We start from the raw sequence: 14,528 nt of genomic DNA, 5'->3' as shown, positions 1-14,528 counted from the left end.
ACAATCATCTTCTTGATACGAATAACTTTTGTGTAACAATCAACTGCTTTCTTTACCAACTCTTCTTCCGGTATCTAAAGTAATTCTGGCATATTCCAGTTATACTCCCGTGGCATTTTCTTTTCTTCGGGGACTTTTTCTTCTTCTTTTTCTTCTTCAGGATTATATGAATTACAGAATGGATGTTCAACATGTTCATTCACAGTCGTAACTTCCTCCTCATTATCATCAACAACATCTTCCTCGGCAACGGCTGTTTCATCATCAAAATTCGGGAATTGACCAATATCAAAATCATTACACGCAGGGTCTGTTTCTTCTTCTGAAACATCATCAAAATCCGAGTATTGACCAATATCAAAGTCCGGGTATTGACCAAGATCAAATTTCGAATACTGACTAGTACTCACAATTTTTTCTGTTGGCTCATCATCGTCTAATTGGTCAATACGAAAACCGGAATTTGGTGCTGAAAGTTGATTGGGATTTGGATTAGAGAAAGGTTGTGGGTTTTGAGAAAAACTTAGTTGATTACTACCCGCTACTGACCCAACAATACTACTTCTAGGTTCAACAACATACAATGTAACATCATCACTTGAAACACTAATGTAAGCAATGAATCGTTCAACATCTTCATTGTCGATTAACAAATAAACTTTACCATTTCTCTGATAAGATAGCCTAAATCCACTTAGGGGCTCTAAATTCAATTTCTTTGAAACACGTAACATTAGAGTTTCATAAGTTAACTTTTTTAATGACAGTTTTAGTTGAAGATTCATGGGTAAAGGCATATATTGTAAAACACCATGAACATTCTCCCATGACCCTCCAAAACACAAATCTATCCAAACATGATCAACATTAGATGATTTCATGGTTGTAAATTAATTTACTAAACAAACGAGCTGCGAAACTAAGACCTGTTGCCGGATGGGGAAGGATGTAGGAACGGATATAGGAACGGATGTCGCCAGAGAGAGTGAAAGATGGAGATGGAATGAGTTGCGATTTAGGGATTTAGGTTATGAGTTGTTGCTCCTGCGTAGATATATACCCAAAAAATTTGTGTTGCGAAACTAAAACATGTTGCGAACTTTGAAAATCGCATTGCGATTCTGTATTATCTCGTTGCGAAAGTCAGAATCGCGTTGCGAAAGTCAGTATCGCGTTGCGATTTTGTATTATCGCGTTGCGATAGTCAGTATCGCATTGCGATTTTCCCAATTCGCGTTGCGATTTACTTATTCGCATTGCGAATTGGGAAAATCGCAATGCGATTTCCAACTATCGCAACGCGAAATGCAACGCGAATTTGCGATAATGGAGATCGCGTTGCGAATTAGCGATCGCATTGCGATTTTGTTGGTCATTTTGGCAAATCCGGAAAAAGTTGGTTAAAATCGTATATTATAAGGCATTTTTGGTCACTGAGTCGACTTTCTCAATTTATAATCCCTAAATTTCTTTGAATCCCTTTGGCCCGCTATTTGGCTACGCATCGGCTTTTGGTCGTTTGAAGCAGTGATTGGTGAGCATTTTAAAGAGATAGAATTTTTTTAATGTCCGTTACGGTCGAGACTCTTAAAATGATAACGTTTGTATCGTTAGACACTTATATTGACTAAAAAATTTTAAACACCTAAATGAAAAAGACAATATAATTCAGACATTTTTTTTATATTAAGCCATTCCAAAAAATATAATATTAGAGGAAAATCGTCATCATTTGTGAACAATTTCCCTTAGAAAAAAAATCAATGTAAAATTATTAATATGGGATGAGATTGCAGTATAAGTCATCAGATTTATAATTTAGGAATCACATATTTTCTTTCGGGACAAGCCATTCACTTCACTAGTTTTCTAGCAATCATGTCCCTGTACTCTTGTCGCTGCACGTCCCTGTTTATAAACATGAGCGATATCTGTTAATCTGTGAATCAAAATAATTTATACAAGTTTATCGATATGCATTCCTTCTAATTTATTCTAGTAATGATAAATGATAAACTCCAAACCCCTGCACTGCTCATAGTTAGTTTTGTTTCCTTTCCATTGTTAATTGCCAGAAAGAATTTCGTGGGAACAGCTTTTGTGAGGTAAAAATGGAATCTAGTAATGGTCTCAAATGGAGGAAGCAATCTCTTTAACCGATTAAAACAACGAGTTCATCAGCAACCAAACGAGAAGCAGAAGAAGAGAATGAGAATAGCCAAAAAACAGCTAAAGAAGAGCCATTGAGCCCTTCATCTCGTCTCTTTCACGAACCAACCTTCAACGTTTATGTTATAGCCATCATTGGGTGTAAGACTAGAATTTACCCAGACGTCGTCAAAGCCAATTTGGGCCATACTTTGCTTAGACACCCTCGTTTCTCTAGTTTGCAGGTATCTCAAACAAGTTTCTATGCAATTTTTTCTACTTCATTTTAGGTCGCTAATATGGTAAAAATGTCAGGTGGTGTATGAGAGAAATAAGGGAGAAATGAAATGGGTTAGAACCGAAGTGGATTTGGAAAAACATGTTATCGTTCCAAAGTTGGACCCCAACAGTTCCTTGAGGATTACATTTACAACCTGAGCAAAACCAGCATCGACAAATCGCAGCCTCTTTGGGACCTCCATTTGTTCAACTTAAGATCCCCAGAATCTGAGGCGGTTGGTGTTTTCAGGCTCCATCACTCCTTTGGCGACGGCACTTCTCTCATGTCTCTTCTACTCGCTTGCATTCGCCAGACCAAGGATCCTCTGGCGTTGCCTACTATCCCAGTCAAGATGAAGCAAGAGAAGAAGGATGATGATAGATGGTTTTGGAGAATTATGTTCATGCTTTGGTCTTTGTTTCAGGTGTTTCGGAATACTGTGGTTGATGTTTTCATGTTTATTGCCACGACATTATTCTTGAAAGATACTCAGAACCCTCTCAAGGGTCCGCCCAGATCTGAGTTCAATCCTCGTCGAATTGTTTACAGGGCAGTTAGATTGGATGATATCAAGTTGGTGAAGAATGCAATGAAAACTTAAGTCCATGTGTTGCATTAGGAAGAAAATTTCAGTTATTGCAGAAAAAGAAATTAATAAAATTTCAATCTGCAGACCATAAACGATGTTGCTTTGGGGATTACACAGGCTGGTCTGTCCCGCTATATCAACAGAATATATGGTAAGATTTATCACTACCATGCAGCTTATGGCTGAAACGGGAAGGATTGATTTTTTTCTTTCACTTGTTAATTAGGTGGGAAAAACAAAGATGACGGAGCAATAGAAAAGGATAATCTTCCCAAGAAAATTCGCCTCTGATCAACTTTGCTCATCAACCTAAGACCATCTGCAGGAATCCAGGTTAGTAGCTTTCGCTCAAATTATTTAGTGATTAATTTCTGCCCCTAATCTCTCTTAAATAATCTTTTTTCCACAAACTCTCTTAAATAATCTTAATTAAACATGTTAATGCATGCATGCATGCTAGGCTTCAGCTGATATGATGGAGAAGGATGCTGAAGGAAAGTGGGGCAATTGGATTGGTTATGTTCTGCTCCCCTTCACCATCGCTTTAAGGGACGATCCATTATACTATGTTCGTTGACAGAAAGAAACGCTCGTTTGAAGCTATATTCACTTTCTCCATTGCTGAGTTAGCACTCAAGATTTTTGGCGTCAAGGTTAATTTCAATCTTTCTAATTAGTCTTAGTTGCCTCACTGATTTCTTATCAGTTTGTATGTTTTCCAATGCTGAAAACAGACGGCTAGTACTTTGTCCCATAGAATTTTGTCTCACACAACGATGTCCTTCTCGAATCTGGTTGGACCTTTGGAGGAAATTGGTTTTTATGGTCACCCCCTGGCTTTCCTTGCTCCTAGTTCTTATAGTCAACCTCATGTAAGTCTTTCATTTGAGAATAGCTACGCTGTTGTCCGGTCGAATTATCGGCTGCTGATGTGATTACTGAAATTAAACTGCAGGCATTGATGACCAACTTCCAGAGTTATATCGACAAGATGGCGATTGTCCTATCGGTGGACGATGGAACAAATCCAAACCCTCACCAGCTGTGTGAGGACATCGTGGAATCACTTAGGCTCATCAAGGATGCAGTGGTCACTAGGGGGCTTGCCTAGGAAACAGAACCGTCATGCCGCTTCTGTAAACTGTAATCAGTTTTTCAGGATTATGCTGTGACAAATTTCTACGGTGTTTCATGAATCACGGAAACAAAGAAGTTCCAATGGTGCCGATGATTAGCTAAGATCAAGTTTCTATGTTGTTGGTGTTGCGTTTCGTACATTGTAGGAAACGTTCTGGGATTGTCGAAATCATTTGAATGTTATCAAAAATAGATTAAACTAATAAAAATATCTCTAAACTTCATTTAAATCAGAAGTCGTACTTTCTGGACTCCACAGTGTTGTGCATAAAATTGGTCCATAGAATTTAAAGTTGCTTGGATGCTAAGTAACAATAAGGCTGAATTTTTGCTCTGCTGATGCCAGTAAAGTTATTGGCACTGTTCTGCAGTGACGTATATATTTATTGTTATTATGATATATTAAACATTTAACTTAAAAATATCGCCTCAAAAAGAGGCCACCTAGTTGTTTCAACTAAAGTTGTAAAAAGTTGACACGACCTGTAAAACTGATTAAAATCGACTTAAGTTAAAATTGTTTTTGACCTGCGCTGTAGCAATCCGAAATCGATTCGAGTCGGAACTGGTGTTAACCTGAACCCGAATTGAACCTGAAAATTTTGTATCTAAACCCGACCTGCATCCGACCTAAGAATGACTTGAACCCGAATTGAACCGAAAATATGATACTCGAACCTGAACTGCATCCGACTGATATGAACCCGAACCCGAGATTAACCTGATAAATAACTGGTATTACCTGACCTGTTTTCAACCTGATATGTTATGAACTTGACATGTAATTGACTCAACATGTAATTGATCTGACATGTTAAAATGATCTAATATTATCCTGACTTATAAGTGAAGTTACAATTAATATAATTATATTATTTTAAATTTATAATAAACTTATGATAATTAAATTAATATGATTACTTTTTGAAATTTAGTTTTTATATTAATTATAATTTATATATATTATAAATTTGATTTTTATATTAATTCCAATTCTTTATATTATTTATATTTCTTATATTATAAATATTATTTACTATCACTAAATTAAATTTAAATATTGTCTTATTGAACTTGATTTTATTAAATTATATTAATAAAGTTAAAATTTTCATAAATCTAATTTATTTTTAATGTGAAAATTGATTAATAATTTAAGTATAACTTAACTTGAAATTTTAAAATAAAAATATATTAGTTGAAATGATGAACTTATTAAATATTTGAAACTTAAATAACATTACAAATACTAAAACAAAAAATATATAAATGAAATTAATTTTATTATACTTGAAAATACTAAAATTACAATAAAATCAACTAAACAAAATAAATTTATGTTGAAATAAATGCTCTCAAATCTTATAGTTAATGTTTTACAAGGCTAAAAGCCTAACTATACTACTCGAAATATCATCATCGAGCCTGTATACCAAAATGTTGCCTACATGTTTAATTATAGGCAACTTTCTAACTTTAAAATTCAAAATGCCACCAACATAATTTCACATGAGCAACTATTTAGATAAGAATTTATAAGGTTCAAAAATTGATGTAAGTCACACCAACAACAATAATTTACAAGGCATCAATGAGTAGGTAACAACAATCGGCAAGCATCAATGTACCAATTCATCAAGCATTATTGCATCAATTTAGCAAGCATACTGCATTAAGAAAACATACAATCAGTGGTAAAGCCAAAGGGAATTCGATGGCCAACAGTGTCAAACATTTTCGACTTTACCAAACCCTTACAAATATCAAGTAGAAGCAAACAAAATATCAAACAGAAACAAACAATATAAAATAGAATAATGCAGAATCAAGCACCAAATATTGCTTCTTGTAAGGCACCCTACAAAAAAAATATTAATGAACTATTTGAAACTTTTATTAAATAAACATAATAAATATAAAATATTAAGTTACCATTGAAGGGAATAAATAAGACATAATCTCCAATTCCAATAGTTTCAGGGACCATTAAACACCCTAAAAATTTAAAAGAAAAATTAAATATTCTCTTTTCAAATAATAATGAAAAAATGATGGAAAAGGTGAGTTATCATTAAATAGTTATATGTAGGCAATAACACATTTTATTTTCTTCTAATGCTTTATGCTATGAACAATTAAAATGTTACTTCTGTGCAATTGAGTTGAAGAATATGAAATGATTTTAACTTACACTACCCCACGATGCACATCACCATGGTTGCAAAGACCCGAAACACTATAGCTATCAAATGTAATAATCTGAAAAATAATAGAAGCACGGATAAGAGAAATAAGAAATGAAAGATATTAACAAACAAGCAGTAACAGAAAACTTTCAGCAACTATTGAGCAATACAAAGTTGTCTGTGCATCATTTTGGCAGGTTAAACACTTAACTTGATTTGATTTCTAGCTAACAAAAGCTTAAGCCTTCATATTTTCTTTCACTCTTTTTGCATTTTCCAGCATACTTTAGTTCTTCATGTAACTGAAACTTACCTCATCATGTACCATCATTTTTTTAAATTAATACAAGGCAAAAAAAAAACCATTTGAGTTAAGAGGATGTTTACTACATTCTGTTTCAATATTTGGGCCCTAAACGTGTCTTTACAAAGTGACAATTCTTTAAGAACAAGTATAGACAATGATCTTTTCAGAGAAAAAAAAAGTATAGACAATGAACCTTGGTGCCACTCAACAAATAATATGTTGATACTTAATAATCTAATGTGTAATTATAATTTTTTAATTAAATTAAAATTTTGCATTGTTGAGATTTTATTGAAACTTAATTTACAGTTTTCCTTGCATAAGTAATGCTAGTAAATTGTTCCTTTTTCAGCTTGTCTATTAAAGAAACAAAAATATAGAAGAATTCATAAAAATGACTTAAATAAGCTGCTTTGATTCATAGAAGTTTATCTTCATTTGTAACAAAAACATAAAAAGGGCTCTAATTCAAGGCCTAGCCAAACATATTAAAAATGTCCAGAAGAGGTGGAGAAACCATCGCTAAACGCTCGGATCATTCAAGTTGTTAGATACATTTATAAAAAATGTTCCTTCTGCTGATTGCTGCAAATTCCAAAATTAGTTTCAACCCCAATGCACCTAGTTTTGAGAGAAGTTGATTGTCTGAGCAGCTTCTATTTGTTTATTGCTCATATCAAACAAGGACATAATGACAATTGCTCATACCAAACTGGGAAATAATGACAATCTTTTCGAACACCCAGACCATATTAGCATGGTAAGCAAAATGCTTGAGGGTACAACAAAAGAACTCCAGGTTCAGGTTCCATCAATTTTTGTTTCTCTCTTAATTCTAGACGCAACATTAATGTTTTCGGAATGTGGATAAAAAGACTAAAAGAAAAAATAACAAGTTTTAAATGTGAAATTATGAGACAAAAAGCTTTATGAAGATTGAAGCCAAAACGATAAATTTTAACTAACCAATGGATGAAACTTTGTCCTCAAGATAATGACTCATCTGGGAGGCCTCAGCACAGCAGATGTAGAATACAAGCGGCACATAAGAGAATCTGAACATATACAAGGGGTGAGAGGATTTAGTCGTTTGGTACGAAATCACTGAATTCATTGAAATAAAGGAATCGTTAAATTGACAGTACCTTAAGGTTGCATTTCCAGTTCCAAAAGAAAGAAGGTCCCCATCTTCCAGAGAGGTCTGTTTATTAGGAAATTGATGAACTTTCTTGTTAGAAGTGAGATTCTTGTTAATGAATGTCCCGTACTTGGACAAATCTTTGATTGTAACTTGAGATGATTGAGTCATTCCATCGACCATTATGTGAGCATGGATACTGGACACGCCCTTGTCTTTGTGAATGATGACATCACACCCTTCAACAAATCAAAACACAAAGGAAAGGAGAGCAAACCCCAATATAGCAAAATAAAAACAAAAATTAGAATCTAACAATTTCCTCACAGAAAGAAAAGAAAAGAAAGTGAAAGAGAGCAAATTCGATAACCTTTTCGACCCACAGTATACGTTCCGTTCTTGAAAAAATAGTACTTATCTTCTTCTCTTATTTCTTCAGCTGCCCAAATGGAATAGGGTTTCAGTCTTGAAAATAATGCAACGCAAAAATGAAGCAATAGTAGCACTTCAATTAAGCTTTACTTGCCTGAAGAATGATCGACGGGAAGCAAAGCCCAAACCATTGTTTACTACCTATTCGATTCTATTAAATTTAAATTTAAATTAAAACCAATTATTTCTGCAAAAACAGAGAAGGGTAATCGTTGTCTTCAAATCTAGCTATACCTATCCAAATACAAACTGCCACGCGCTGACGGACCGGGATCGCATCTCGAAGCATCGTGTTCTTCTTCATCACCGCCGGTTTGAGCTCCTCGCAGATCATGTTGAATGTAGCTTTGCTCATACAAACTGCAAACGCCTCGCATGTATCTACCCGTTCGGCCGAGGGAAACAAAGGCTCAGGTGAGGAAAATCATCTGGAGAAGGAATCCATCGGTCCCAGAGATTCTGATGATAATAGTTCAGAGGACAACCATAAAGAAGCCATGGTTATGTTAAAATCATCAGGCGGGAAATGATGCTGATTTTGGCGCCACAGTTGGCGTAGCCTCGTGGCTTAAGCGAGGGAGAAAACCCGCGTGTTTTTTAACTTCATTTGACATTGTATTGTTATCTTTTAATTTTAACTTTATTCAATTTAGTCCAAATTTAATGATTTAATATATTAATTTAAGCTTCATATTTCAACTTTTTTTTCAATTTAATCCAAATTTAATGTTATAATTTATTAATTTAAGGTTCATATTTAAAATTTGTTCAATTTGATCCTTACATATTTTTAATTCTTTCAATTAATATATATGTTTATATTAATAAATTAATATATAGTTTATATATACTAATGAATTATATAATATATAGTTTGTATATACCATATACTATATAGGTTATATATACTAATGAACTATATAATATATAGTTTATATATACTAATGAACTATATAATATATAGTTTATATATACTATATAGTTTATATATATTAATGAACTATATAATATATAGTTTATATATACTATATAGTTTATATATACTATATAGTTTATATATATTGTATAGTTTATATATATATCATATAGTGTATATAGTTTATATAGTTTATATATACTAATAAATTATATAATGTATAGTTTAGAGTTTAGGGTTTAGGGTTTTTATATAGAGAAAATCGCCTCAGTGACAAAAAATGCCTTATAATATACGATTTTAACCAACTTTTTTTGGATTTGCCAAAATGACCAACAAAATCGCAACGCGAAATAAAAATCGCAACGCGATCCCCAGAATCGCAAATCAGTTTCCAAAATCGCAACGCGATTCTTGAAAATCGCAATGCGATAGTACAAATTCGCATTGCGATTTTCCAGAATCGCAACGCGAATATGAAAATCGCAACGCGAACACATAAATCGCAACACGTATCCGTAAACCGCAACGTGTATCCGTAAATCGCAACGCGTATCCGTAAATCGCAATGCGTATCCGTAAATCGCAACGCGTATCCGTAAATCGCAACGATAATCCGTAAATCGCAACGAGAATCTGTAAATCGCAACGATAATCCGTAAATCACAACGAGAATCTGTAAATCACAACACTGAAATTTTGGGTATATAACTACGCAACAGCAGCAAATCATAAACTAAATCCCTTAATCGCAACTCATTCCATCTCCATCTATCACTCTCTCCGGCGACATCCGTTCCTATATCCAACGACATCCTTCCCAATCCGGCAATAGGTTTTAGTTTCGCAGCTCGTCTGTTTAGTAAATTAATTTACAACCATGAAATCATCTAATGTTGATCATGTTTGGATAGATTTGTGTTTTGGAGGGTCATGGGATAATGTTCATGGTGTTTTACAATATATGCCTTTACCCATGAATCTTCAACTAAAATTGTCTTTACAAAAGTTAACTTATGAAACTCTAATGCTACGTGTTTCAAAGAAATTGAATTTAGAGCCCCTAAGTGGATTTAGGCTATCTTATCAGAGAAATGGTAAAGTTTATTTGTTAACCGACAATGAAGATGTTGAACGATTCATTGCTTACATTAGTGTTTCACAAGATGATGTTACATTGTATGTTGTTGAAACTAGAAGTAGTATTGTTGGGTCAGTAGCGGGTAGTAATCAACTAAGTGGGTCTCAAAACCCCCAACCTTTCTCTAATCCAAATCCAAATCAACTTTCAGCACCAAATTCCGGTTTTCGTATTGACCAATTAGATGATGATGAGCCAAGAGAAAAAATTGTGAGTACTAGTCAGTATTCGAAATTTGATCTTGGTCAATACCCGGACTTTGATATTGGTCAATACTCGGATTTTGATGATGTTTCAGAAGAAGAAACAGATCCTGCGTATAATGATTTTGATATTGGTCAATACCCGAATTTTGATGATGAAACACCCGTTGCCGAGGAAGATGTTGTTGATGATAATGAGGAGGAAGTTACGACTGTGAATGAACATGTTGAACATCCATTCTGTAATTCATATAATCCTGAAGAAGAAAAAGAAGAAGAAAAAGTCCCCGAAGAAAAGAAAATGCCACGGGCGTATAACTGGAATATGCCAGAATTACTTCATATACCGGAAGAAGAGTTGGTAAAGAAAGCAGTTGATTGTTACACAAAAGTTATTCGTATCAAGAAAGATGATTGTTTTGATACAAAGGAAGACTTGAAGATAGCTTTGTATACGAAATGTGTGGAAGATGGCTATCAACTAAAAGTTAACAAATCAAGCAAAGATCGTTTCGAAACAAGGTGTATGATTGACAAAAACTGTACGTGGCGTATGATTGCAAAGAGAATAAAAGATTGCGAAATGTTTCAAGTTAGGACTTTTATTGATAAACATACATGTTCAAGAACCCAAGTTTTTCCTCACCATAGACAGGCAAACAAAAAGGTGTTGGGTGGTTTTCTGGCTGAGTTAATGTTTTTGAATGGCATGGTATATCGGGGACATGAAATTATGACTGACATGAATGCTCGGTTCAAGATTAGTATATCATATTCTCAAGCTTGGAGAGCCAAATGTTATGCCTTGGAATTGTTGAGGGGGTCGCCAGAAGCATCGTTTGCCCAACTGCCGGCTTATTGTCACAATTTAAAGCTGAAAAATACTGGGTCGGTAACTCATATCAAAACAGATAGAGATGGACACTTTGAGTTGCTGTTTATCGCCATTGGTGCTACGGTTAGTAAATCAATATAATTTTGTTGACTCATTTTTGTTAGTTACATGCATTTCACATTTAAATGATTATATTTCTTGTGTATATTATTTTGTAGATTCGTTCGTTTATTACTTGCATGCACCCAGTTATTATAGTTGACGGAGCACATTTGAAAGGTCGATACCTTGGAGTAAACTTATTAGCAGTAGCCATGGATGCTAACAATGGGATATTGCCAATAGCTTACGGGGTTAGCAAATCTGAAACCTCTGATTCATGGACATGGTTTATGGGGCATCTTAGGGATTGCATAGGTCCTATTAGCAATCTGACAATCATATCTGATAGGGCAAACTCAATTGACAACGCTGTTAGAAGGTGTTTCCCAGATGCTTTTCATGGACTTTGTGGTGTTCATTTGTATAGAAATCTAAAATCAAGGTCTGCTGGTATAAAAAAGCACAAATGGACATACTGGAAGGCTGTAAAAGCTTATCGGGAAGTGGATTTCAATAAGCATATAAACTGTTTAAGACGTGTTTTGCCTCAGTGTGCTCAAACACTAGAAGATGTCGGGTTTGAAAGATGGTCAAGAGTACATCAACTTGGAGCAAGATATGGTTTCATGACGTCTAATAGTGCAGAATCAATCAACGCTCTAAGTCGTCATTCCCGGAAATTACCCATTACTATGTTAATGGAGTTTTTTCGAGCCTCTATTCAACAGTGGTACTACAAGAAAAGAAACCATGCAGGTATTATTTCTTTGAATTCGTAACTTATCATTTATATATTTTACTAAGTATTGTTTATTTAAATTTACAGGAACATTGGAACATCGTGTTACACCATGGACTGAAAAAAAGATAACGAAACGTGTTGTGAAGTCAACGTCATGGAGAGTTGAACCATGTTCAAACACTTTGTTTCAAGTACTGGATAATAACTTAAATGGGCTGGTCTATCTAAATGCAAAGACGTGTAGTTGTATGAAATGGCAAACATCTGGTTATCCGTGTGGCCATGTTATAAAAGTTGCTCTTCATTTAAACCAAGATGATTCAAGCGCATACGCTATGGATTGCTACACTACAGAAGTTTATCGACAGACTTATGCCGAGATTGTCTACCCTATTCCACATCCTTCTGAGTGGGACATACCAGATGACTTACAAACAGTTTTGCCACCAGCCATGGACAGAAGGCTACCTGGCCGACCAAAAAGTCACGATCGTATACCGTCTAAGGGTGAAGAGAAGAAGAGATCGACATGTAGTCGGTGCAAGGAAAGTGGTCATACAAGGTTGACATGTGGATCACCAGTGCCATCACAATCATCTTTTCCTCTACCAAAATATGGATCCTCATCAAAATCCAAAGCTCATATGGTGTCAAGCAAAAGGTAATCATCTTTAAAATCCCAATCACAACTGGCTTCACCTTTTGGGACTGTTAACTTAGGTGATTTTTAAATGCAAACGTTGTATTATGTGGATTTTATGTGTGAACTTTTAACATTTTCAGTTGAATTAATGACTCAGGCCAACCATTTTGACTTAACCAACTCTTGTTATTCAGTTGTTATCACTTATTAGGCATGCATTTGACTATCGCAACACGGAAATTACAATCGCAACGAGAGAATCGCAATGCGAAATGAAAATCCCAACATGAAAATCGCAATGCGGAAATGAAAATCGCAATGCGAAATGAAAATCGCAATGCGAAATGAAAATCGCAACGAGAGAATCGCAAGGCGGAAATGAAAATCGCAATGCGAAATGAAAATCGCAACGAGAGAATCGCAATGCGGAAATGAAAATCGCAATGCGAAATGAAAATCGCATTGCGATTCTCTCGTTGCGATTTTCATTTTCGCATTGCGATTCTCTCGTTGCGATTTTCATTTCGCATTGCGATTTTCATTTCCGCATTGCGATAGTCATTTTTGCCTTCAACATAATGCAGATTGAAATCAACAAAATCAACCATTACATTTCAATCAATTAAACAAGCACAAATAAGAATTATGTTCGCATCAATTAAACAAATCAACTTTTACAAATCAATTAAACAATCAAAAAATAAGCAATAATTCTTATTTCCAATCATCTACTATTGAATCAACTTTTACAAATCAATTAAACAATCAAAAAACAATCAATTAAACTATTGAATCAACTTTTGCAGCCATACATCATTTTCACGCAGTTCACTTCTGAGATTAACCTGCAAAAACCAAACATTTGCTCAAACAACACTTTCTACACATCTAAAACCTACAAACAGCAAATTATTGAATTCTAGGTACTTAACCAAACATTTTCAAACCAAAAGTCTATAAACTTACCAATTGTTTATGGACATTTTTATAACGCGGATGCAGGTAGGCAGCGTCTCGTATATATCGATTTAGCCATATAATGCCGAAACCACAAGCCTACTGCAGCTCTATCTCTATCGGTGGGAGGTAGATACTTGGTGCTTCCCGTCGTCAAACGCTCCAACGCCAAGCATACGAGAGGACCACAATCTCCTCTGGCTCCTTCCGTTTGTTGTGGCGCGGTCTCGTCTCTAATAACTGTAATATTGAGCTTCTTTGGCTTCTTGTTTCCAGAACGAGTCCAATAATTGATCGCATCCAAGAATTTAGCCAAATGAGAGCTTCATCCCTTAATAATATCTCTTAAATCAGCCAATGATATGTAATTTATCATGCTGTCATACACTATTGTCTTAAGGGATGGGAGCTGAAGCTCGACGAGAATCCAATGTTTACGTTCCAAAACAGGGATAAACACCTGCAATCATAAGTAATAATTCATTCATTTGCGCACTTATTTCATAAAACCTTTAAACTCAATCTAAAATAAATACTAACCTTATCGACCTCCCACCATGCAGGATAAAGTTTAGCTTGTCCATTGCCCAAATCAAATGATTCATCTCGTTGATTCTTCAAGTGAACGGTGTTAAAAGACGTCGGCATAATTGTATATCGTATATTTTTATTTTTCTTAAGTTTTCTTATTATTATAAGACGTGTCACCCACGCATCGATATGTTGTTTTACAAAAAAAGACATATATTAGTGACTTACATAAATTTAAAAA

At 34.7% G+C, this 14,528-nt stretch overlaps 1 protein-coding gene and 1 pseudogene across 1 annotated transcript; one reads left to right on the top strand and one right to left on the bottom strand.

The window, feature by feature from the left end:
- The first annotated feature begins 2,111 nt into the window (after window positions 1-2,111).
- Window positions 2,112-4,128, top strand: LOC120188980 (annotated as a pseudogene).
- Window positions 4,129-6,353: 2,225 nt separating this feature from the next.
- On the bottom strand, window positions 6,354-8,041 carry LOC120188775 (nijmegen breakage syndrome 1 protein-like). The gene is made up of 3 exons (XM_039192175.1): window positions 7,793-8,041; window positions 7,614-7,702; window positions 6,354-6,413 (listed from the first exon to the last, which is right to left on the bottom strand). Exons 1-3 carry the CDS (start codon window positions 7,966-7,968, stop codon window positions 6,400-6,402), a joined length of 279 nt encoding a protein of 92 aa, XP_039048106.1. The 5' UTR covers window positions 7,969-8,041; the 3' UTR covers window positions 6,354-6,399.
- Window positions 8,042-14,528: the final 6,487 nt, after the last annotated feature.

The sequence above is a fragment of the Hibiscus syriacus genome, unplaced genomic scaffold, assembly GCF_006381635.1.
Source record: "Hibiscus syriacus cultivar Baekdansim isolate YM2019G1 unplaced genomic scaffold, ASM638163v2 tig00116951_pilon, whole genome shotgun sequence".
Taxonomy (NCBI): Eukaryota; Viridiplantae; Streptophyta; class Magnoliopsida; order Malvales; family Malvaceae; genus Hibiscus; species Hibiscus syriacus.
The sequence above is the reverse complement of the archived record's forward strand: the minus strand, read 5'-3'. Positions and strand labels throughout refer to the sequence as shown.

Excerpts from the sequence above, each read along its gene's own strand:
- LOC120188775 (XM_039192175.1), bottom strand. The coding sequence starts at position 7,968 with ATGGTCGATGGAATGACTCAATCATCTCAAGTTACAATCAAAGATTTG. Across the intron at positions 7,703-7,792 it reads ACTGGAAATGCAACCTTAAG|ATTCTCTTATGTGCCGCTTG; the intron begins GTACTGTCAATT and ends GTATATGTTCAG.